Here is a 24,722-nt window from a genome sequence, read left to right as displayed (position 1 = left end):
TGTTGGTGCATGCATCGCTGGGTGTGTTGGTGCATGCATCAGTGTGTGCCTGAGTGTGTTAGTATATGCATCAGTGTGTGGCTGGCTGTGTTAGTGTATGTTTGACTGTGTGCCTGAGTGTGTCAGTGTAAGCTTGATTGTGTCCCTAGTTGTATCAGTGCCTGCATCAGTGTATGGCTGCGTGTGTAAGTGTCTGCATTGGTGTGTTACTGAGTGTCAGTGTCTACATTAATGTGTGCTTGGTTGTGTCAGTGTAAGTATCACTGTGTGCCAGGTGTATCATTGTATGCATTATTATTTGGTTGGATGTATCAGTATCTGCATTTGAATGTGCCTGGATGTGTTAGTATATCTGTTAGTGTATGGCTGGGTGTGTTCGTGTATGCATGAGTCTGGGTCTGGGTGAGTTAGTGTTTGTACAAGTATACATGGTGATATATCATTATTTTTTTTTTTTTTTTTTTACTATGTATTAGTGTATCACTCTAATAACCTATGTCTGGTTAGGTATAGTTATGAATGGTCTATGAATAGAGAGAGACATAATTAGTTGCCTAAATTACCGCAATACATGGGTCCATCAATCTTTGTGAAAAGAAATTAAATAAAAATAGAAGGTAATGATTCAAATTATAAATTTGATAATTAAAGTTTCACAATATGTAATGGAAAAAGTTGTTTAATAAAACACAACAAATTTATATCCTTCTAAAGCAATTATACATACAATTGAAGCATTTTATTTACCCCTTTTCACTGTTCTCAGCTTCCATACCTTTACACCATAAATGAAGTGTTGTATACAGATTCCTCACTGAACAGTGGGGGAAAGCAATCATATAGACTGTAGAAAAACGCCCATGGGTGCATAGCACGTTATTGTAAATTAACAATACTATGTGTCACACTAACTACAAATAATTCTGTAACTGTTTTACCTATACTTAGGTTATGCAATAGATATATAATTAAGGCAAGTATTTGTTATTTTGAGAGTGTTCCATTACAATTAATATGTATGAAGGATAGTAGTATATGAAAAGCCTTAAAAAGATATCACCCCTGGTAGGCCACATGATGTTGTAGAATCCGGTAATCCATTAACAAGGAGTAGAGTATGTCAGTGTTCTAATTATTTTTATAATTTTTCAGTTGTTCTTGAAATGTGTGTTTTGATTGTGTTACTTTTTTTAATATTCTCTGTCCGTCCACTTTAACTTATAAAATCAAGTTCAATATCCAAAAATAGTGTTTGACTTTAATATCTTTAGTAGTATTTATTTCGGTATAAAATAGTTGTTTGTACTGGTTTGTCGTTTGTGATCCACGTTTAGAATTTAGTGGTATTTATTTTTGTTCTAGGAGAAAGTGCAATTCAGTATCTTTAATCCCTTATGTAGACATCATCCTTGGTAGGCCGTATGATGTCTTAATATATTGTACTAGAAGTGTACTAATCCATTTTTCTAGTAGTAATCCTCTTTAGAATTTTGGTTCAAGAAAGAGGAGGTAGGAATTTGGTAATTTATAAGTAAGGCTTCCAGTTTTACAGATTTTTACAGATGAATACAGGCAGAAAGCAATGTGTTTCCTGTCTGTATTTATCCGTAAAAGTGGAAAAATACTGAAAATTGTGCTTCTGATAAATGTAATGTAAGAGTAGGTGTGAGGGTGTGTCAAAGTGTGAGAGTGTCTGGCTGTGAGAGTGGGTATGAGAGAGTGTCTCAGCGTGAGTGTCTGACTGTGTGTTTCTGGGTGTGAGAGTGCATGTGGGAGTGTCTAGGTGTGAGAATGTCTGCGTGGGAGCGGGTGTAAGAGGATGTGTCTGTGAGAGAGGATGTCTCGTGAAACTGGCTGTAAGTGTGTGAGTGGGTGTAAAAGTGTCTGGGTGTGAGAGGGTTTGTCTGGGAAAGTGGGTGTGAGAAGATTTATCTGGGTGTGAGTGGGCGTGAGAGGGTTTGTCTGGGTGTGAGGGTGAGTGTGAGTGTCAGTGTGTGTGTGCCTGGGTGACAGTGGGTGTGGGAGTTTGTCTGGGTATGAGAGTGGGTGTAAGAGTGTGTTTCGGCGTGTGAAAGTGTCTGGATGTGAGAGTGGATGAGTGGGTGTGAGAGAGTCTGTGTGGGTGTGAGAGTAAATGTGTGTCTGTGACTGAGAGTGGGTGTGAGTGTGTGCCTGGGTGTGAAGGTGTGAGTGGGTGTGAGAGCATATGTACGAGTGTGTTTCTGGGTTTGAGAGAGAGTGATGATGGAACTTAGTGTGAATGCATGTGTGAGCGTGTGTGAATGTGAGAGGGTCTGGTTGTGATAGTGGGTGTGAGTGTCTGTGTACAAGACTGGCTGCAAGAGTGTCTGTTCAAGTGTGTGACTGGGTGTGAAAGTCTCTCTGTAAGTTCCTTAATAGGGACGAGTGGTGTGGGGTGTGGGGTGTGTGTGTGTTTTTCCACAGTCCTGTTCCCCATAGCATGAAAGGAAACAAGGACGCCACTCCTGGTTAAGCAATATGTTTATACCCGGCCTTGTTTACAACACTAACTTTAGGAAGTAGCAACATATTTAAATCCTCCGATGTATCCCTAGCAAAAGTAGACCTCAAAGAAGGGCACAGATAGTGTCACCCCACAGTCACCATGATTATCTAGTGCTTACAATGATAGATCTTACTCCAAAAAACTTGTCTTCCCCTGTTTGGGTGAAACCCAAAGCAGACTTTACTAGGTGCAATAGGTGTAAACATTGTGGATGTGTGAGAGCAACCACCAGTGCAACACAAGCAAAACAGAGATACTGATCTTTGGTTCTCCTCCCCTCTTAGTGAGGTGGGGAGATCTGGCCGAGTTCTGCCCCATCTCCTCTGACCCATACTGGCGAGAGTAAAATTTAAAGCACTGGTGCTTGCTCAGAGAGGTTTTTATACATTAGGTCTTTAATATTTATCTAAGCGACTATTTCACTATTTACCCTCTAGAACCCTACGCTCTGCTGATGGTTGCTAGCTGCAGTTCATAAGAGGAGGAGGAGGAAGAAATGGGGAGGATCTTCCTTTTCTGCGCTAGCCACTGCTAGCTAGAATACTCTCCCTCGGGCACCTGCAGCACTGTCAAGAATGCAGGCTCTTTTATACGCAGCCTAAAAACCTGGCTTTTCAATGAAGCTTTTCAGCATGCGTCCCCTCTCATATACATATACACTGTGATCAGTCGTCTACACACCTGTAGTGCCAGGACAGTCCTCAAAGTATCTGTGCGCTTTATAAGTTTAATTTGATTTGATCTTGGTCTCCTTTTTTAAACCTACATCTATACATGTTTTACATACATTCTCTCTCTTTCTCTCGGTCTCTCTTCCCCAGTCTCTCTCTCTCTTCCCCTCTTCCTCTTGCTCCCCCTCTTCCTCTCTCTATCCCCATCTCTTCCCCTCTCTCCACTTTTAGTTTAGCTATGGCAGGACCTCCTCCATACCCCCAACACTCTCTCCCTTCTGCAGGGACTATGAAATGAAGGTTCATCTGAGCTCCTGTTGTGTTGCTAGAATGAGGCTGATGCAGCCACAGCCTCAGGAATAATTAGCTTTATTACAATAAACACTCACTCCACTTTCTTCAGAAACCGTGATATATATCTAAAATAGTTAAACGTGTCATGACACCAGGACAGAGCTCTCAAAACGGGGACTGTCCGGGGAATTCACATCTAGTCACCCTATCCATGGCTTTATTATGTCCCTCCACAGGCCAGCAGAGTGGGTAGTGGTGAGATGCACTAAGTTTCACAGAAAGTCTGCCAGTGCCAAAACAGCTGAATACCAATATATGCTTGCAAAACTGGGATGCTCAGATAGGAGGACCAGATTAATAGCATTTGACATGAGAGCTCAATGACACCAAAACAAGAAAATGAAACTACTTGTAAGAACCTGTCAGTAAAGTAAGGGGGTATATGAATATGCCAAATCGTGAACCATAGTAATGTATGGTGTTATTTCCTAAGTGAATACTGAGACTGATGTATTATTTTCCTAGTTGTCTGGAACAATCAGCTGGATTCCCTTGGTTTTTCTAAGTCTGGTGTTGATTGTCTCAATTTGGGAAACATAAATATTATTACACCTTTTATAAAGCGTGTGTATGGAAAATGTAATATCCTCTTACATATGTGGATCTGTAAATTTGAAAAAATATATTTTCCACAATTTTATCAGGGTTAGAATTAAGGGTTGTAGTTTATCAGTCAACATTGTGTGAAACAGATACAAGTACATTGTTTCTGAGGCCTGACATATCACCATAATGCACACTGATGCGGTCCAGTGATAGTGACCATCCTCTTTTGCCCCCGAGGCTTATTGTTTTTGCAGCAGTCTACTAATTAAAGTAGGCATGAAGATTAATCACTTACATCAAAATTGTGCTCGCTTCATTTCAGAAAAAGGTGACTTTTTAGCTTTGGATCTTGGGGGCACTAACTTCCGTGTGCTGCTTGTCCGTGTACGAAATGGAATGAGACGTGGTGTTGAAATGCACAACAAGATCTACACAATTCCCAAAGATGTCATGCAAGGTACAGGAGAAGAGGTGAGTCACAGCAATCCTAAAGTAATACATGACTGTAGTAAATGCAAAATGTATACATTAACAAGTTCTTTTCACATTATATCTATCATTACACAATCAATACAGATATGAACTAAATGGGACCTTTTCTACGCATTTTGGAAACTAGGGACCCAATGTACAAATTGATTTTGTGACAGCAAAATTAGGATTTACAATGTCCCAATAGTACTTTGTGAGTTGGAACGTTCAGACGTGCAGAGCAGTGGCAGCAAGTGTCCCATGAAAGTGGTGGGGCATATATAGGATACTCCCTGTAGGATGCTGGCCTGGTTTGGGGTGGGTACCTAAGGTACTTACACCTCATATTGGGTCCAGTTATCCCTTATTAGTGAAGTGTAGGCAGTGTTCTAGCAGCTTAGGCTGTCTAGAGGTAGCTCTAGCAGAGCAGCTTAGGCTGACCTAGGAGACATGCAAAGCTTCTGCAATACTACTATAGTTACACAGTACTTATACACAATAAAAGACAATACTCAGTTACCAAAAATAAAGGTACTTTATTTTAATGACACAAGGCCAAAAATATCTTATAGGCAATACTTCTTTTGGAGGTAAGTATTATACACAATATATATACTAGTAACCAAAATCAGGTAAGTAAACAGTTCTAGAATAGTGCAAGCAGTAGAAAATACGATAGATTGTAATGGGCCTAGGGGCAACACAAATCATATACTAAAATAGTGGAATGCGAATCACAAATTCCCCTCTAGGCAAGTGTAGTGTGTAGAGGGGTGCTGGGAGTGTAGGAAAACGCCAAAGGTAAGTAAAGTACCCCAACCCAGAGCCCAGGAAAGCAGGAGTAAAGTACAGAAAGTTTACTCAGGACACACTACAAGTTGTGATAAAGGATTTTTCAAGAACCAAGCAAGACTACAAGCAACAAATGATGGATTACTGGACCTAAAGACCTGTGGAAAAGAGAAGACCAAGTTCAGAAGTCAAAGAAGAGTCCAGTTAGGACAGGAGCACCTGCCAACCTAGAAGATGGTGCAAAAGTGGATTCTCCGGTAAGAAGAAAAGTACAGAAGAGCACCAGAGAAGATGGCTGCAGGTTCCTGCTTGGTGCAGGTGATGTCCCACATAGAGTTGTTGGATGCAGGCTGTTTGCGTAGCTGGATTCCGCCAACAAGCCTTGGTTCAAGCAAGTACGTGGTTTGCGTCAGTGGCGTTGCCTGGACCCAGGAGGGACCTGGGGGTCTCAACTTAGACTGAGGAGACAGAGGGGGCTTGAAGCACTGTAGAGAGCCCAGAGAAGACCAGGCAGCACCCACAGTAGTCCCAGGACACGGGGACAAAGAAGATGCAAAGTGCAGTCGTTGCAGCACTACACAGGACGGTCCAACGCCGCCTGAGAACAACTCCGTGAGTTGGGCGTCACAGGATGGAGTGCTGGGGACCTGGGCTACACTGTGCACAAAGGATTCTTGGAAGAAGTGCACAGAAGCCCAAGGAGCTGGAGAAGACGACGTTCACAGGGGTACTGTCGAAGCACTGGGGAGGAAAGCTCTTACCTTCACCAAATTTGGACAGCTGGACCTTTGGACAGTCTGGGTCACTTCGGTCCACCACCTGTGTTCCAGGGAGCACGCTTGTCAGGAGAGGAGTCCCAGAGTACCGGTCGTCGTCGCAGAAGGGTGCCTGCAGAAGCAGGGAAGTGACTCCGTCACTCCACTGGAGATTCCTTCCATTCTTCTGGTGCAGGGTGAAGGCAGGCAGTCCTCAGAGCGTGCACACCTTGGAAACTGTTGCACATGCTGGCTGGAGCTGAACTTGCAGGTCACAGGAGTAATCCTGGATACTTTGTTGCAGTTACAGCGGTTCCTGGAGCAGTCTGCGATTGATCAGACAGTCAGAAGCTGAAGCAGAGGATGCAGAGGATTCCTGGAGGAGTCTTGCAAGCTGAAGCAGAGGAAACACCCAGAGGAGAGACCCTAAATAGCCCTGAGAGGGGGATTGGCTACCTAACCAGGTATGCACCTATCAGGACGGGTCTCTGACGCCGCCTTCTGGCACCTGCCACTCTGAGGTCTCCACAGGGTCCCCACACCTTGGAATCCAAGGTGGCTAATGCCAGGGACACAATTGAGGAGCTTTGGGCACCACCCCTGAGGTGGTGATGGACAGGGGAGTGGTCACTCTCCTTTCCTTTGTCCAGTTTCGCACCAGAGCAGGGACTGGGGGTCCCTGAACCTATGTAGACTGGCTTATGCAATACACGTGTAGCAGCCACATTTTTGATGTCGCAAGGCCATTAGAAGCATGTGGCTGCTACACATGTATTGTTTTTTTTCTTCAGGTATTTACATAGCATCTCTCACAGTATGGGAGCGCTTAACATGAGCATTAGCTACATTTATAATACACAGGCCTCACATAGTAAAACAATAACTTTACCTTCTTTCCACGCTGCGCTTTCTTTCTGCTGCTATTCTGATGTGCAATGGGAAACCTGCACCATGTGCACCTCAGCCAATGGAAGCAGTGCTCTCATGCTGTTTAAATTAGTTAATAGCATAAGAGCACTGCATGGTTTGGCTGGGACGGACGAACACAGCACTCCATCGGAGACCAATAGGGCTGTGTGTTTGGTTTCCCATCTCAGAAACGCTGATGACTGGGAAAGCCTGAACCAAGCATGTCAGACTGGCCACAAGCAAAATACCGACTGTCCTGACATGCGCAGTTCAGATGAACAGCACCAGCTAGTCATGGCGTGTAAACCATGCCTCCAGCATTACACCTCCAGTCTGCCGGTATAATGTTTGCAATATTATTGCTGGCAGGCAGGCAGGGGATCAATACCCCCTTCCCCTTATGGAGAAACTGCCCATGTCGTAGAGTGCCTTTTGCGATCCTTTACATATTTCGAAGAGGGCATACATAAATGTGACCCACCCTCTTGTGATTTGAACGAATCAGTTGTTTGCAACTGCAGTTATGGTTGCAGTTCATTGAATAGATACTGGCACCTGGCTTGAGATTGATATCCAGTTCTCAAAATGCAGGCTACATCCTCTGGTGGTGGGTTGCGGTGTGGGGGGAGGGGGTGCAGACAGTATTCCAGTGGAAATAGTAGAGGTAGAGAAGGGTTTTTTAAAGGTTCACATGCAAGGAACGCAAAGGCAGGGACTGAGATCTGCTGTCCCTTGGAGGCCTCCTTCCCTACATTCGCAGATACTGGTAAAATGCTTCCTGCCTTATTACTATTAATGCAGTAGATGATTTTGTGACATCCTATGAGTGTGCACTTTGTAGAGGGACCGATTCGTAGCTCAGTTTCATTGGTAACCAATGATCAAAAGTCAGTTTGCTGTTGCAGCAACTCCAGCATCAGATTATCCACATTCTGTTTTAGAGGCTCCGTGTTTATTTTTAAGGTGAGTGAGACTGCCATACATCTTATAAACACTGAATTTGATGCTGCTACACTGGTGTAAGTCCTCCACCAGTCCAGGGCTGTCAGCCTACACCACCAGCAAGTTAGGGACAATTTCAGGCCATTATTTCCAATGGCCTTTGCAGCCTGCCAAATGACTTAATATTGCACAGAAATCAGGACTGAAAGGACCCACCAAAAATGACCTCCCATGTAATTTTCTGCACACTTTCCATACACATGGCAACCCAGAATGTAATACTTAAAATGTTCTGCCTCTCTTGAGAGATTTGTGAGATTCAGTGTGTTGATAAACACTATTTAGTTATTGTATTCAGTTTACCTCCACCTCTCCTGAAATGTTGTCCCCATTGAACAGAATAAAAAAGCCAACACTTTGGTTCCAATAAAGCGAGGAGGTGTGAGTTCCCCTTGACAGAAAGGAGCATTATACCAGTCTCTGCTCTCTGTGAATAACAGGATCTAGTCCAGTATTCTGCTGTCTACAAAAGACACGGGCCAACACCTCAGTTGATTCATCAGGATGCAGTCCTACGTGATATGCCAGGTTCCCTTCAACCCTTGAAGATGAGTGTTTTCTGGCAAACTACAAACTGAATGACATTATTTGGATCCCTCAAAGTACTTTTGTAGTGTCATTGTCAACCAACACTCATTGAAGTCTGTCACAAAGAGTTGAAAAAAATGGTTGATATGTAATCTCGTTTCAATCTTTCTCCAGTGATCATGCTTATGATGTTTCCCTTTCTTGTCCCTGATTACCAGCATACATGTAATGAGTCCCAGGCCAGCGATCCCTCCCTTAGATGCGATTGTTACACAAACATGGGCAAACATTGAAAGCATCAGTTACATTTTGAACTGAAAGATAACCAGTTTCACTCATTCACTCCTCTTTCAGCAAAGGTGTCATGAGCATGCTCAGAAAAGAGTAGCAATATTCCCCCTTGCTCTGTAAGTGGTCTGCGCAGGCAAAAAATGGATATGGTCCATCAACATGCACATGTGCCAACATCGCTGATTGGGGGGAACAGAGAGGGGATTTGTGTGGTGCTTTGTGGCTTGTACACAATATATGTGACTGACCTATTGTAAGTCACTTAGACGTCTGCATATGATAGTTGCATTTATAATTATTTAAGAGTCAAGTGACATTTGTTGCATCATAAGGGTCTAATCCAAAAATAATTTACAGACCTTAATAAAAGATTGAAAAGATCTGCTTGAAACTTTAAAAAAAGATAATTGACCTGCCTTCCTTATTTTGGTTATTAATGGATGTGTACTTTAGAATGTATAATAAACATATATTACCAGAAACTAATTGTGACTTTTGTCCACAGCTTTTTGATCACATCGTCCATTGCATTGAAGACTTCTTGGAGTACATGGGAATGAAAGGGGTGATGCTTCCCCTTGGTTTTACTTTCTCTTTCCCGTGCCATCAAAACAACCTTAATGAGGTAAAGTTGGTCTTTTTGCCAACATCCATTAAATTATGCCCACTGCAGTCATGATTAGCTTGGATAGAATGTTGCCTAATGTTTATAAATTGCACTATTTTTTTTTTAAAGCATCTGAATGCAAATGATATTGGCAGTGGTCACTTGTAGTGCTTAGGTCTCCTTAGACGAACATCCATTGGTCTATGGTGATTTGTTAGTGTGCACAATAGCACAAACCTGGCCTGGCTGCCGTACTTTCCAAACAGTTCTCTCTCTTAGTCAGTTTGTTATTGTTGGTTGGTTTCCCGCAGGGTGATGGGCACATGGTGGATAGTGACCCACCCATGATGCTTATATGCTTTCCTCTATTTGACCATCAACTGATGCCAATCAGCCATGTGCATGGCAGTGCCCAGCCCGAAATGTTCCAACTATTTTCATTCCACATGAACATATAAAATAAATATTTGCTGCAGGTATGAGATAGTTGTGAAGGCAGAATAGTATGATAAGGTTTTGATGAATTCTGGGATCTAGAAGTAGGAATTAATAAAGAAAGTAATGTTGACTATGAGACAGAACTTAGGATGTGAAGAGAAAACAAGCAACAGAAACACGTTGTAAGTTAGGGAGCCAAGAGTAGGTCGGAAAGAACAACTTTACAAAACTGAATTTTAGCTCTAGAACTAGGATCCACAGAGGATTGTTGGTTCAACACACTTCCTAGATGAGGGGAGGACAGTGCAAATCTGTTGGCATGGTTGAAAACCAGACTTCTTTCTACGTTAAGTTGACCTATTGAGAGCGTGGGTCTTTGCTGCTGTTACTACAGTCACTGCCAGAAACCATGTTACTCTCTTTGCATGGAAAGTTGATGGAGCCCAAAAGAATGGTCTGCTGAAGAGGCGTTGAATTAGAAGACAGTTTTTTTTTTTTTTTTTTTTTTTTTTTTTTTTAAGAGATCAGCTACATATCTTTCACAAGGTGATTTAGAACAAGAGGCCATCCCATATTTTGATGACTAAGCCAGCTGAAAAATTCAATACATTTTTACAAAGGCATTAGTATTAGTGATTCCCTTCCCTCCCATCAAAGGACACTTTCAGCCCAATTCCACAAAGTCTTGTGGAAGATGAGTAAAGAAGAGAGTTTACTGCACACCTGGGAAGCACCAGTAGCAGGTGTTACCATGCTGCTCCCTCTCAGGCCAGTGGTGGAGTCAGCAGTGATGGTTACCACATCTAGAAGTATTAATTAAGGCACCCCTAGAAAAATAAATGTTTCCTGACCACTGGTTAATTGTTAACTTGTTAATTACATTTTTCTTTAATAAAAAGATGTGTTCCATTACTTTTATAGATGATCTGTGTTGAGGGGTAATGAGTTAAATTCATATATCAACTGTACAGCCTCTTTATGCAAGGCAGTGACTAACATTTCAAGTGTTTCTTGTGAGTAACCTCCATTATCCATATTTTCCTTCCTCACCCCACCATTTACAACTCTAAATCTCTCTCATGGATCCTCGCTGTTGATCTGGTTTGTGCTGAGAGTAGAAGGCCGGGAGCAACTCACGCTTACATTTATGGTACCCTCGTAGGGAGGGGATGAAGCCTGAGGGGAGAGTGAATGAGAGCTTGTTGTGCAGGGCGATATGGAGCCTGGGAGACTTCACCTGGGATGAGAAAGATAAAACTGTGTCACTTCCGGTAAACTTCACTATCCAGTCTCCAATGAAGATTTAAATTCAGAAATGCAGGAGTCACAGTTTAGTGAATTTGATCCAGGAAGAACAACGTATAAGTAATTCAATTGCATAAGTTCATATGTGCAAAAGTGCCCTAAAAGCATTGGACTGAAATAAATGCGCCTTCAACCAATATTAGAGTGGACATTGAATAAGGTTTGACCACATCAGTGAACCATAAACAGATTGATTAAAACAAAGCAAGTGAAGTCTCCCTTTAGTCTTGGCTGCCCGGCACCAGAAAGACTAATGTTCCAACTTCCCTCGGGAAATGTCTTACAAAAAAGTCCAGCCTCATCTAGTGAACTTGGGGCATAATTTCCTCTCGGGTAAAGCATGTGCTTCTAAAATAGATTGTTCTTCAAAGCAGTATCTATATGGACGAAAGAAAATCTATGTTTTTAAATATTGACTGATTTCTATTCCTGCCTTTGTTTTTAGGGCATCCTGCTAAAATGGACTAAAGGATTTAATGCATCTGGTTGTGAAGGAGAGGATGTTGTTGGACTCCTAAAAGAGGCGATTCATAGAAGAGAGGTAAATATCTAATTGCTCAAATGTTAAGGTTATTGAAACCGGAATCTCTCATAATAAATGAACATGTACCTTTGCCCTAGTTGCATAGCTGTATATGAAACTGGTATCCCGACATTTTTGTTTGGTCCTAGAGTTACACTAATCTAGCATCTGCATAGAGGTTTAGGACTGTCCCTGGTAATGAAAGGTCCAATTCGCTCCCTATTCAGGGCAAAAATTGTTCTGCATATCTAACTTTTTTCTGAAGTTGGTTGGGGTACTGCTAGCTGAAACCCTCCTAACTGTTCTCTCCAGTTACGATGTTTGTGGAATTACAGGTGCAAAGGTTTGGTATCTCTGATCATGCAGCAACAGGAGAGTAGTTATTTCTTGTATGCATAATATTCTTTCCACTGCTGCTGATTTGGAAGTCCTGCTCCATGTGACATCCCAGGATACTGGTTGAAGCAGCGGTGAAGGATTGAGATGCAAGAACCTGAATTTGATCTTGACATATAAGAACAGGGGAGGTGTCCTGGACTGTGCCTTCCATATACCAGTTCTGATTTCTAGACACCCACAATGTAGCAAATAGATTGTGATGTTAAGGAGGGAGCACTTACCATGGTTAGTCAGCAGTAGTAAAGTGTGCAGAGTCCTAAAACCAGCAAAAACTGGGTCAGAAAAATGCGGGGAGGCAGGCAAGAAGTTTGGGATAACCCCCTTAAGGTTGTCCGGTCTAATGGTCCCCTGTTTACTGGATTAAGAATAGGCATGCCTACCCTCTAAGGAATATTGGTCATCTATACAATTAGAGTGAGGGGTTACTCATCTTTCAGAATGTCACTTTGTAAACGCTGTTACTGTTTTTTTCAATCACTGAAAAAAGCCCTCTGGGGACAGTCTGCAAGTGCTAAGCTGCTACTAGTGTGATGCACAGCTGCAGGTGCTTCCTTCCAAACACAAACAAGATGACAGTTGCAGCAAACCCATTAGCAGGCCTCGCAGTGGCTGCACACTTTAAGTAATGTAATTTGCTTCAGGCATCATTCTACATTGTTTTTTTCCATCAGGAATTTGATCTGGATATTGTAGCAGTGGTAAATGATACAGTTGGTACCATGATGACCTGCGCATATGAAGATCCATTGTGTGAAGTGGGACTCATAGTAGGTAAGAATCAGAATTTAATTTACCCACCAAAAATAGGCAAAGTGAAGTATTTTACACATGTTTAAAATCATTTGCAAGTAACGTTATTTGTGGTTGTACGATGATTGTTAATTGTTATATGGACAACAATATGGATCATAAGCCTTAGAAATCATCAAATTCTCACCCCGACGAGAAATATGGGGAAGAAAATTTTAAGTTTGTAGCACCAGATCACCTTTTTTGCCATGCAGTGGGAGCAAGAGCAGCATTGAGCAACACCAGAGTTGGAAGAAAAGAATGCCTTGCCTAACTGAGGGTAACACAAAGGGTTAATAATTTTCTTGGAACGTCACCATAGGAGATTGGCAAGTAATGAAAGTAGGATTAATGTTAAAAGCAAATTAAAAATCAGAATTGATAAAACAAGAAATAAACCGAAGTATTGGGTACCTTTGGTAGTATGCAGGATCACCTGGCCACAAACAAATTATCGAAAACCATCCTCTCAAGTGGCAGAAATACGACCAAATTATCTGCAGTGAGTTTGTGTTTGGGTGCCCCTGGAATAATTCCCTTCAGTTCTCTGCTTTTCCCTCAGATGACAGGCCAGAGGTTCAATAAACAAAGGAAAGAGAGATGGTCAGAGGGGGCACCCCAGACTAGTGCCACTAGTAATCCTAATAGGGTCCAGAACCCTACCATTTAGAACTATTGTGACCCCTCATAAATTGAAGCTATAGACCTTGTGAGCTGATGTGGAAATCACATTGCTCCCATCACTTTAAATACAGTTCCAGCTCAGGTCAACGGCTTTTTCAGTTTCGATTAACAGAATTGGTGCTGGTAATTTATAGCCCTGGAATAAATCCATTCTGATCACTTCCAATCAAATGCAGGGTGGCATGTTCCATTCTTAATATTAAGATTTTCATGAAAATCTTAGACTGCATTCAGCAGTATAAAAGGACAACATTAATTTATATCTTCTGGATTGTTATCTTTGAAAGCCGGTGAGAACCCCTTTGCAAAACTAAGGAGGAATAGCACCCCACTTTGGCCCTTTTCAGTCCAGTGCCCTACATACTGTGTCTGGATGTGCACAGTTTGAACATATTGAACATCTGGATACATTAAGTATTTTTTCAACATATGTGTGATTGATGCTTTGTCTATTGGATTCTAAGTATTAAAATGAACCATGTTTGGTTACCCTTCAGTTGAGTCACCTCATTGATAATACTGATTACGTTTTAGGCGCCCATGATGCAGCATTTGAGGATAACTGAAAAGTACTTTTGATTGAAGATGGCACTATGATATCTTGTTGCTGATGATCATTACCAACCTAAATGCTAGACCCACTGTATCCTGATATACCCACATTGCATCACTTTGTTGTTGTGGAACTTAATAAGATTCTTATAAAAAAACAAATGAATTGAACATATTTAACAGCAAGGCTGTTAATTCCGGGAGTAGCATCTGATACCATTCCGATGGGAACCCATCCTCCCCTCGCCTTATGTAGGAAAGTACCATCTTGCCTGGCATGTTACCCCCATTTTTCACTGTCTATATATGTTGTTTTAGTTGTATGTGTCACTGGGACCCTGCCAGCCAGGGCCCCAGTGCTCATAAGTGTGCCTGAATGTGTTACCTGTGTTATGACTAACTGTCTCACTGAGGCTCTGCTATCCAGAACCTCAGTGGTTATGCTCTCTCATTTCTTTCCAAATTGTCACTAACAGGCTAGTGACCAATTTCACCAATTTACATTGGCATACTGGAACACCCTTATAATTCCCTAGTATATGGTACTGAGGTACCCAGGGTATTGGGGTTCCAGGAGATCCCTATGGGCTGCAGCATTTCTTTTGCCACCCATAGGGAGCTCTGACAATTCTTGCACAGGCCTGCCACTGCAGCCTGAGTGAAATAACGTCCACGTTATTTCACAGCCATTTACCACTGCACTTAAGTAACTTATAAGTCACCTATATGTCTAACCTTTACCTGGTAAAGGTTAGGTGCAAAGTTACTTAGTGTGTGGGCACCCTGGCACTAGCCAAGGTGCCCCCACATTGTTCAGGGCAAATTCCCCGGACTTGGTGAGTGCCATTACACGCGTGCACTACACATAGGTCAATACCTATGTGTAGCTTCACAATGGTAACTCCGAATATGGCCATGTAACATGTCTATGATCATGGAATTGCCCCCCCTATGCCATCCTGGCATTGTTGGCACAATCCCATGATCCCACGGGTCTGTAGCTCAAACCCGGGTACTGCCAAACTACCTTTCCCGGGGTTTCACTGCTGCTGCTGCCAACCCCTCAGACAGGTTTCTGCCCTCCTGGGGTCCAGCCAGGCTTGGCCCAGGATGGCAGAACAAAGGACTTCCTCCGAGAGAGGGTGTTACACCCTCTCCCTTTGGAAAAAGGTGTTAAGGCAGGGGAGGAGTAGCCTTCCCCAGCCTCTGGAAATGCTTTCATGGGCACAGATGGTGCCCATTTCTGCATAAGCCAGTCTACACCGGTTCAGGGACCCCTCAGCCCTGCTCTGGCGCGAAACTGGACAAAGGAAAGGGGAGTGACCACTCCCCTGACCTGCACCTCCCCTGGGAGGTGCCCAGAGCTCCTCCAGTGTGCTCCAGACCTCTGCCATCTTGGAAACAGAGGTGCTGCTGGCACACTGGACTGCTCTGAGTGGCCAGGGCCAGCGGGTGACGTCAGAGACTCCTTCTGATAGGCTAGCAACACCTGGAGGAGCCTATCTTCTCTCCTAAGTAGCCAAATCCTCTTTTCTGGCTATTTAGGGTCTCTGCTTTGGGGATTTCTCTAGATAACGAATGCAAGAGCTCATCAGAGTTCCTCTGCATCTCTCTCTTCACCTTCTGCCAAGGAATCGACTGCTGACCGCGCTGGAAGCCTGCAAAACTGCAACAAAGTAGCGAAGACGACTACTGCAACTCTGTAACGCTGATCCTGCCGCCTTCTCGACTGTTTTCCTGGTGGTGCATGCTGTGGGGGTAGTCTGCCTCCTCTCTGCACTAGAAGCTCCAAAGAAATCTCCCGTGGGTCGAAGGAATCTTCCCCCTGCTACCGCAGGCACCAAAGAACTGCATCGCCGGTACCCTGGGTCTCCTCTCAGCACGACGAGCGAGGTCCCATGAATCCAGCAACTCTGTCCAAGTGACTCCCACAGTCCAGTGACTCTTCAGTCCAAGTTTGGTGGAGGTAAGTCCTTGCCTCCCCACGCCAGACTGCATTGCTGGAAACCGCGACTTTTGCAGCTACTCCGGCCTCTGTGCACTTCCGGCGGAAATCCTTTGTGCACAGCCAAGCCTGGGTCCACGGCACTCTAACCTGCATTGCATGACCTCCTGAGTTGTCCTCCGGCGGCGTGGGACTCCTTTGTGCAACTTCGGGTGAGCACAGTTTCACTCCTCTTCGTAGTGCCTGTTCCGGCACTTCTGCGGGTGCTGCCTGCTTCTGAGAGGGCTCCTTGTCTTGCTGGGCGCCCCCTCTGTCCCCTGACGCAATTGGCGACATCCTGGGCCACAGCAGCATCCAAAAACACTAACCGCACGACTTGCAGCTAGCAAGGCTTGTTGGCGGTCTTTCTTCAGGAAAACACTTCTGCACGACTCTCCACGACGTGGGGGATCCATCCTCCAAAGGGGAAGTTTCTAGCCCTTGTCGTTCCTGCAGAATCCTCAGCTTCTACTGTCCAGTAGCAGCTTATTTGCACCCACAGCTGGCATTTCCTGGGCATCTGCCCATCTCCGACTTGCTTGTGACTTTTGGACTTGGTCTCCTTGTTCCACAGGTACCCTCGTTTGGAAATCCATCGCTGTTGCATTGCTGGTTTGTGTCTTTCCTGCAGAATTCCCCTATCACGACTTCTGTGTCCTTTGGGGAACTTTAGTGCACTTTGCACTCACTTTTCAGGGTCTTGGGTTGGGCTATTTTTCTAACCCTAACTGTTTTCTTACAGTCCCAGCGACCCTCTACAAGGTCACGTAGGTTTGGGGTCCATTTGTGGTTCGCATTCCACTTTTGGAGTATATGGTTTGTGTTTCCCCTATCCCTATGTGTCCCCATTGCATCCTATTGTAACTATATATTGTTTGCACTGTTTTCTAATACTATACTGCATATTTTTGGTATTGTGTACATATATCTTGTGTATATTTGCTATCCTCATACTGAGGGTACTCACTGTGATACTTTTGGCATATTGTCATAAAAATAAAGTACCTTTATTTTTAGTATATCTGTGTATTGTGTTTTCTTATGATATTGTGCATATGACACTAAGTGGTACTGTAGTAGCTTCACACGTCTCCTAGTTCAGCCTAAGCTGCTCTGCTAAGCTACCATTATCTATCAGCCTAAGCTGCTAGACACCCTATACACTAATAAGGGATACCTGGGCCTGGTGCAAGGTGTAAGTACCCCCTGGTACTCACTACAAGCCAGTCCAGCCTCCTACACCTTACATCTCTGCTACGCTTTAACTACTCCCTCAATTTCCTGTAATGTTATGGGGTGAACACAATTCTGTGCTGCCTCACTTGTCAACCTTTGGAGCCTAATTTTTCCAAGAAAATGTATTATGTCATCACTTCCGGAATACTGTTCTTATTTATAAACAAAATTAAAATGCTAGTTTTTGATAATTTGTTTGAAATGCTCAAAGGGTTCTCAGCGTTATCTGGCCTTGGGGTCTTTAAGACCGAGATGGTTCTTGTCAATTCCGGCATCAACTCATTACCTCAGTTTTTGCAGACTGTATACAACCAGAAGCAGGTATTTGAGGATTTATATAAATTACAGTACTCCCCACCAAGAATAAAAGTATGCTGGTCAGGTTAAGCAAGATGCCAATCTCTATATTTGGGAGATTAGCAATGGTAAAAATGCAGACAATTATTTCAGTAGTTGAAGATTCCCATTATTCATGCAGAAACCCCTTTCAAACGTCTATGCCGTGATACACTGGAAAAAGAAGTAAACAGATGGGAAAAGTACATTCTAAGAAAAGTCAGAGATTGGTTGATTAATGATGCTCTAGTTGCTTGGGGTGAGGTTCTAAGGAGACTCCCATCAGTTTAGGGCAAAAATATTTCCGAATTCTCTGTTCTGCAGGAATGTCAACCGTTGCAAATTGATTCAACAAAGAAAATAGCACATATTCTATGTTAATACTCTCAAGAGGAAGAAAAGAGTCAGTGGGCTTATTGGTTACAATTTGAGCCGAGTAACTTTAAATTTCAGCTTCGAGCCATTCAAAGTAAATAGTTCAAAGAAAATAAGGTAACTTTCACTCAAGATGAGTTGTTGGAAGCTTCCCAGAGTGGTTCCAAAACACTAAAAGGTCCCAGATTTCAAATAATCCAAATATGCTCAGTGGATGCTGTATTATACTCCTTCACTACAGTATAAATGGAACTCGAACATTTCCAATCAATGTACAGAACCTGGTAGTTGAATTCATATGATCTGGGAATGCAACCGGCTCAAAGTATTTTGGGGAAGGGTTTTGATTTTGATTTTGATATGGTTTTTGCTTGGGGCTGAATATGCTACATATCTAATCTCCATCATTCTGGGTTGTTCCAAACTTGTGGGAATTCGTCCAGCTCTGGCATGCAGCTGTGGTTTATTGCACTGATAATGGCATGGCCAGTAATGCCTGCTCTCTGGAATCGGCAGAACCACCAAAACTGCAATCATGGTTTTAGAAGATAAATAATGTACATGTTTAAGAATATTTGCATACAAAGAGGATGGGCAGGATAAGGTTTTTTTTTTTTTTTTGTAAGAGTTTGGAAGTATGCCCTGCACTTTATAATTAAATGAAATAATTAAGCACTTAAATGTCTAAAATGGAAGTATTACCCTGCTCAATAGTGAACTCAAAAGAATATCCTCTTAGATTTTTGCGAATTGCAGGTTTTTGGAAGGTTATGTAATTAGGCTGAATGTATTTACCTAATTTTAAGCTGGCATTAAATGTTTTCTAAGTGGAAAATTGTTTCAATACATATTTATTTATGGGCTGCAGGGAACTGAAATAAAACACATATTTAAACAAGCATTTGCAATGCAATGGGTCTCGCATTTGTTCGAGTGAGAGCTATTTGCTTTGTAAATTACGAACTGTATATTTCTTGCCACATAAATTGAAAATAAGAAGTAAAGCTAAAGTTCACTCCATTTAAACATATTATCGATGTACCAGGGTTGATGTGATGTAAAGCGCTCGACTACAGCCCAGGAAGATCGCGCTGCGTAGGAAATAAATAGAAAGTAGTAGTCCGGAAACCATCCGAGCCTCTTATGTTTTCTGTAGTTGGCCGGTGCACTCGAGAAAGCAAGCAAATTTAAAAGGCAAGCCCACAAACCAACCAAACTTATGGGCTTGCGGTGGGCGTGGTTACAAGCCCATAGAGAGATTACAGCAGGGGCAGAGCGCTTTGCGCTCGACCCTAACCAGCAGGAGGTAGCATCAGTTAGTGCCATACATGGCGGCCCACTGATATAGGTTTACTTTCTACGGAAACCTGTTGAGCTAAAAGCATATTTTGTATGTATATAACCAAAAGTAGTTTTTTTTAAAATAAGGATTGTGCTACTTTAGCAGCTCAACATCCTGTGATTCTGTGCAAATTGACCTGTGCCTTAAAGAAAAAAAATGAATGTGTCCTTGTGTAATGTAACTGGTTGTCATGTAAAATGTTGCAATGCTTTGGGGACGAGATCAATCTATGTAAAACCGCAAAGACAAACCATTGAGTTGGATTTATCACCTTCTAAAGAAACAGCTAAAACTCATGGATGTGCGCTAAGAAGTCCCACACAAACATCGTTATTACTACTACTGAGCAAACATAAGTGTAAAACAAAATATGCTCCGTATGATAGCTACATGAAACCTTTGTTTGGGAAAAGTTATTTACCTTACGTTGCAAACTGCTTTACATTTTAAGTGACTCAGCTAGTCTGACCATTCACCACAGGTTACGCTCATTCACATTTTTTAAACGCTGACTACAAAAGCTCTTTTCCCTACATAACACATACATTGCTTAAAAAAGAAGATGCACGCTGCCTTGCAAGAGCAACAAAAGCACTCAATTAAAAAGTTAAAAATAAGCTAGTCAGGCAGTAAAAAATGTTCAGATGAAAAACAACCCACGCTTTCAGAACTTATGATAGAATTTGTATAACGTGAGCAGCTGTATTTGTGGCACAAGTATGACGTCAGAGGTGACTTAAGGAGGAAGAATCCTTGCAGGCTTTGTTCCCAAAGGGGCCTGCTTGAATATAGTTGGCAATACCTTAGCATGGCTGGAAAGACTGTTATGGTGCTCACAAGTGTCATTTGGATTCTTTGCCGACACAAACAAAAGTAGTAAATTAACAAAAATCACTATCTCTCAGCCAAATGTGGGTCTGTGTACATATTTGGGATCTTTATTTGCTGTCTCGAACCGAAACATAAGTATTCTTTTTTTTTTTTTAAATATATTAACCCTTCTGCCAAAAATCAAACCTATATAATAGTTTGTTTGTAATTCGTAAAGCAACTACTTTATATGCTCCCAAGTTGGATTGAAAAGCATCTGTGCGCACTACGAAGATTTCTTTCTTTCCTTGTAATACTTCCTGTATTACAAGCAAAGAAAGAAATATTTATAAAACATGCACAGACGCTTCCTGCATCAAAGCTTGGAAGCACACACTACTTTTCACATAAAAAAATCTTGCAGTCACTTAAATACATGGCTTATCATTAGGAAAAAAAACGCACAAACACGCTATCGTGTTAATCGGAAAACACAAGTTTTAAAATTACCACAGCGGAAAATGTGGTATTCAACAAGATGAAAAATGAAGGCAAATGACACTTCTCAGTAAAGAGGACCGAGAGCGCTTTCCGAGTTGCACTGCATGTATCATAATGAAAATGTGAACAGCCCCGCTAAAGTTAAAGTGTCTCGGTAATGAGGAGGTACAGGAATTTCTCTAAATTATGTGGGCACATCAATGCACTGGATAGTTTGTTAATGCTCCTGAGTAGGCGCTGCATGTTCAAACAGGAAAGTGAGCTGACCTAAATAAGGGGCGCTTGAGTGCGTCATATTGACAAAAAATAAAGTGAAATGACAAGTGTGCAAGAATGCGCGGTTCAGAAAAGCGGTATAACCAGCGAGTAGACACTGCGTACCAAACCGTCTAGGTGACCTAACTTCATGAGGACAGATGAGTCAGTCTGTATCAGCAAAAAACAAATAAAGTAACACGAGTCAATGAATGACACAGTTAAAAATAATAATAAAGTTGCCACAGTCTAAAAGGTGGCAATACTAGACAAGCATTTGCAATACAACGGGTGTCGCATTTGGTCGTGTTAGAGCTAATAGCGTTGTAAACTCCTAACCGGACTTTTCTTGCCAAATAAACCATGTACGTAAAGTGGAATTAACTGTGTAACAGGGTCGATATTATGCAAAGCGTTCGACTTCTGCCAAGCGAGATCGCACTGTGAAAATGGACAAAAAGTAGTCCACGAACTGGACGGAAAACAGCGAGCCTCACATGTTTTCTGGGCTAACCACCGGAAAAGTCATGACGTATGCGTGCCTTCCATTAATGAAATCAAACTGATTCTAACAGGCAAGCCCCCGAACCAATGAAAGACACTGAGGTGACGTGGACTGGGCTCCGAGCCCTTTTTAATTCCTAAAGCGTCTCACTAGCAAAACGCAAGCGCATGCGACGCAGGCACGACCCTAAAAAGGAGCACCCAGCCACTTAGAGGAAAAAAATAGCCATTTTCTTTAGTGTGTGGTAAGCAGTATCCTGAAACTGTAATGTAAGTGGAGAGGCTTGTAGCACATAAGGAAAGTGGCACATCTTTGGGTTAGTGGGTAATACACAATTGTGAAAGGAGTAGATGGAGAAGCATTTTTGTTTTCAATCTTTAATATGAAAGACAAATGAACATGCTATTAAAAGTGGCACTATTTAAAAAGAGATCAAATTGTAGGAAAAAAAGTACTTACCTTTCTTTTCCTTGAAACGCCTCTTTTCCAGGCAGGTCTTTCCTTAGGTTCGTTAGCTCTCTGCATCATTTAAGTGTACGAAGGTTTCAACATTCAACAAGATTTCCTGCAGAAGGATTACTACACGAGGAAAGAGGATGTTTACGTTTACCCATAAAGATTCTGTCTACCCCTTCACTGCCAGGTTTTTTTCCCCTCCGGTTCCAGGCCTTTTTTTGGCTATTTGTGGCAGTTCGCGCTTAGGCACTTTTTGTCCACATAAGCTACCCATGCCAAATTTGCGTCCTTTTTTTTTTTTTCCAACATCCTAGGGATTCTAGAAATACTCAGAGTTTGTGGGTGCGCCTGAAGGAGACCAAGAAATTTGCCAAAATACAGTGAAAAGTTTTTTTTTTTTTTTTACCCATGGGGAAAAAAGGGCTGCAGAAGATGGCTTGTGTTTTTTTTTTCCCTGAAAATGACATCAACAAACGGTTTGCGGTGCTAAAATCGCCATCTTCCCAGCTTTCAGGAACAGGCAGACTTGAATCACAAAACCCAATTTTTCAACACAATTTTGGCATTTAAATGGGACATACCCCATTTTTACTATTTTTTGTGCTTTCAGCCTCCTTCCAGTTAGTGACAGATATGGGTGTGAAACCAATTCTGGATCCCAGACAGCTAAACATTTCTGAAAAGTAGACTCAATTATGAATTCAGCAAGGGGTAATTTGTGTAGATCCTACAAGGTTTTCCTAAGGAAATTAACAGCTGAAATAAAAAAAATATTGCAATTGAGGTGAAAAAAATACAGCAATTTTTCTCCACGTTTTACTCTGTAACTCTGTAACTTTTTCATGGCATGTCAGATTTTTTAAAGCAATATACTGTTACATCTGCTGGACAATAAATGAGCTGCACCTTGCAATGGGTTTTCATTCTATACCGGGTATTCAGCAATTCATTTGGGGCCAGATGTACCATCAAGGCCCATTGCGATTCGGTAATAGCGATTTTTAAGAAATCGCTATTACCGACTCGCAAAGGGCCATGTATCACATTTGCGAATCGGTAATAGTGATTTCTTAAAAATCGCAAATGCTATTACCGAATCACAAATTGCGATACCGGCCCCATTCGCAGCTATGGGCCTGTTGGCCCATAGCTGCGAATATTTTGCATTTCCAAAATTGCGATTTCTGAACCAGAAATCGCAATTTTGAAAATGTAAAAGGCCAGGGTGCTGGGGGCCTAAGGCCCCCTCTCCTGCACCCCAAAAACATTTTTTCAACATGTAAGGTACACACATGCCAAAAGGGCATGTGTGCTTTACATGTTTAATTTAAAAATGCAGATTAACTGCATTTTTTTATTTTGCGCCAGGTTACCACCTGGTTGCAAAGCATGGTATTTTGCAAGTGCAAAATGCAATTTTTGGAAAAATCGCAATTAGCGATTTTTTTTTTTTTTTTTGTTGTTTTTTTTTTTTTTTCCAGAATAGTCTTGCGACCTGGAAATTGCGAATCGCAAATTGCAACTCTCAATTTCCAGGTCGCAACGCAAGAAATCGCTATTTTAGCGATTTCTTATTTGTGGTCTGCGAATGCATTTCATGCATCGCAGACCACGGTTTTGCACTCTCAAACGGCCGAATTTACTGATTCGCACCGTTTGCGAGTGCAAAACTTTTTAATACATCTGGCCCTTGGTGAAATAGAGTGTGAAAAATAGGTATCAAGAGAACCTTTGTATTTCCAAAAGGGGTACAAGATAAGGTGTTGAGAAGCAGTGGTTATTTGCACTTCTCTGAATTCCGGGATAACTATACTAGCATGTGAATTACAGGGCATTTCTCAAATAGATGTCTTTTTTACACACTGTATTAAATTTGGAAGGAAAAAATGTAGAGAAACACTAGGGGCGATAACACTTGTTTTGATATTCTGTGTTCCCTCAAGCCTCCCGATAAAAATGATACCTCACTTGTGTGGGTAGGCCTCATGCTTGCGACAGGAAATGCAACATGGACACATCACATTTTTACATTGAAATCTGACGTGTTTTTTGCAGAGTGCCTACCTGTAGATTTTGACCTCTAGCTCAGCCGGCACCTAGGGAAACCTACCAAACCTGCACATTTTTGAAAACTAGACACGTAGGGGAATCTAAGATGGGGTGACTTGTGAGTCTCTCACCAGGTTCTGTTACCCAGAATTCTTTGCAAACCTCAATTTGGCCCCAAAAAACAATTTTCCCTCATATTTCGGTGAGAGAAAGTTCTGGAATCTGAGAGGAGCCACAAATTTCCTTCGATCCAGCATTCCCCCAAGTCTCCTGATAAAAATGGTACCTCACTTGTGTGGGTAGGCCTAGTGCCCGCGAAAGGAAATGCCCCAAGACACTATGTGGACACATCAAAATTATCAAATACTGAACTACCTGCTTTTGATTGGGGGGGGGGGGCTGCGTTTTTGTTCCTGGACTCAGCAGCCATATAGGGAAACCTACCAAACCTAAACATTTCTGAAAAATAGACACCCAAGAGAATCCAGTGAGGTGTGGCTTGTAGGGATCCCCAATGTTTTCCTACCCAGAATCCTCAGTAAACCTCAAATTTAGCTAAAAAATCACATTTTCACAAATTTCCTACCACCCAATGTTCCCCTCAGTCTCCCGGTAAAAATTATACCTCACTTGTGTAGGTGGGCCAAGTGTCTGTGACAGGTCAGAGCCAAAAACATGTCGAAATTGAGGGGGAACCAAAGTGGGTCAGAAAGGGCAGTTTGGGGAAAAA

At 42.3% G+C, this 24,722-nt stretch overlaps 1 protein-coding gene across 1 annotated transcript in view; it reads left to right on the top strand.

The window, feature by feature from the left end:
• HK2 (hexokinase 2) overlaps positions 1 to 24,722 on the top strand; it is a 155,770-nt gene that overhangs the window by 93,594 nt on the left and 37,454 nt on the right. The window contains exons 11-14 of the mRNA XM_069214099.1: positions 4,421 to 4,569; positions 9,352 to 9,471; positions 11,642 to 11,737; positions 12,790 to 12,889. Of these exons, the coding sequence (XP_069070200.1) occupies positions 4,421 to 4,569; positions 9,352 to 9,471; positions 11,642 to 11,737; positions 12,790 to 12,889 (465 nt within the window). The remainder of the gene's footprint in view (positions 1 to 4,420; positions 4,570 to 9,351; positions 9,472 to 11,641; positions 11,738 to 12,789; positions 12,890 to 24,722) is intronic.

Source organism: Pleurodeles waltl, chromosome 11 (assembly GCF_031143425.1).
Source record: "Pleurodeles waltl isolate 20211129_DDA chromosome 11, aPleWal1.hap1.20221129, whole genome shotgun sequence".
Classification (NCBI taxonomy): Eukaryota; Metazoa; Chordata; class Amphibia; order Caudata; family Salamandridae; genus Pleurodeles; species Pleurodeles waltl.
The sequence above is the reverse complement of the archived record's forward strand: the minus strand, read 5'-3'. Positions and strand labels throughout refer to the sequence as shown.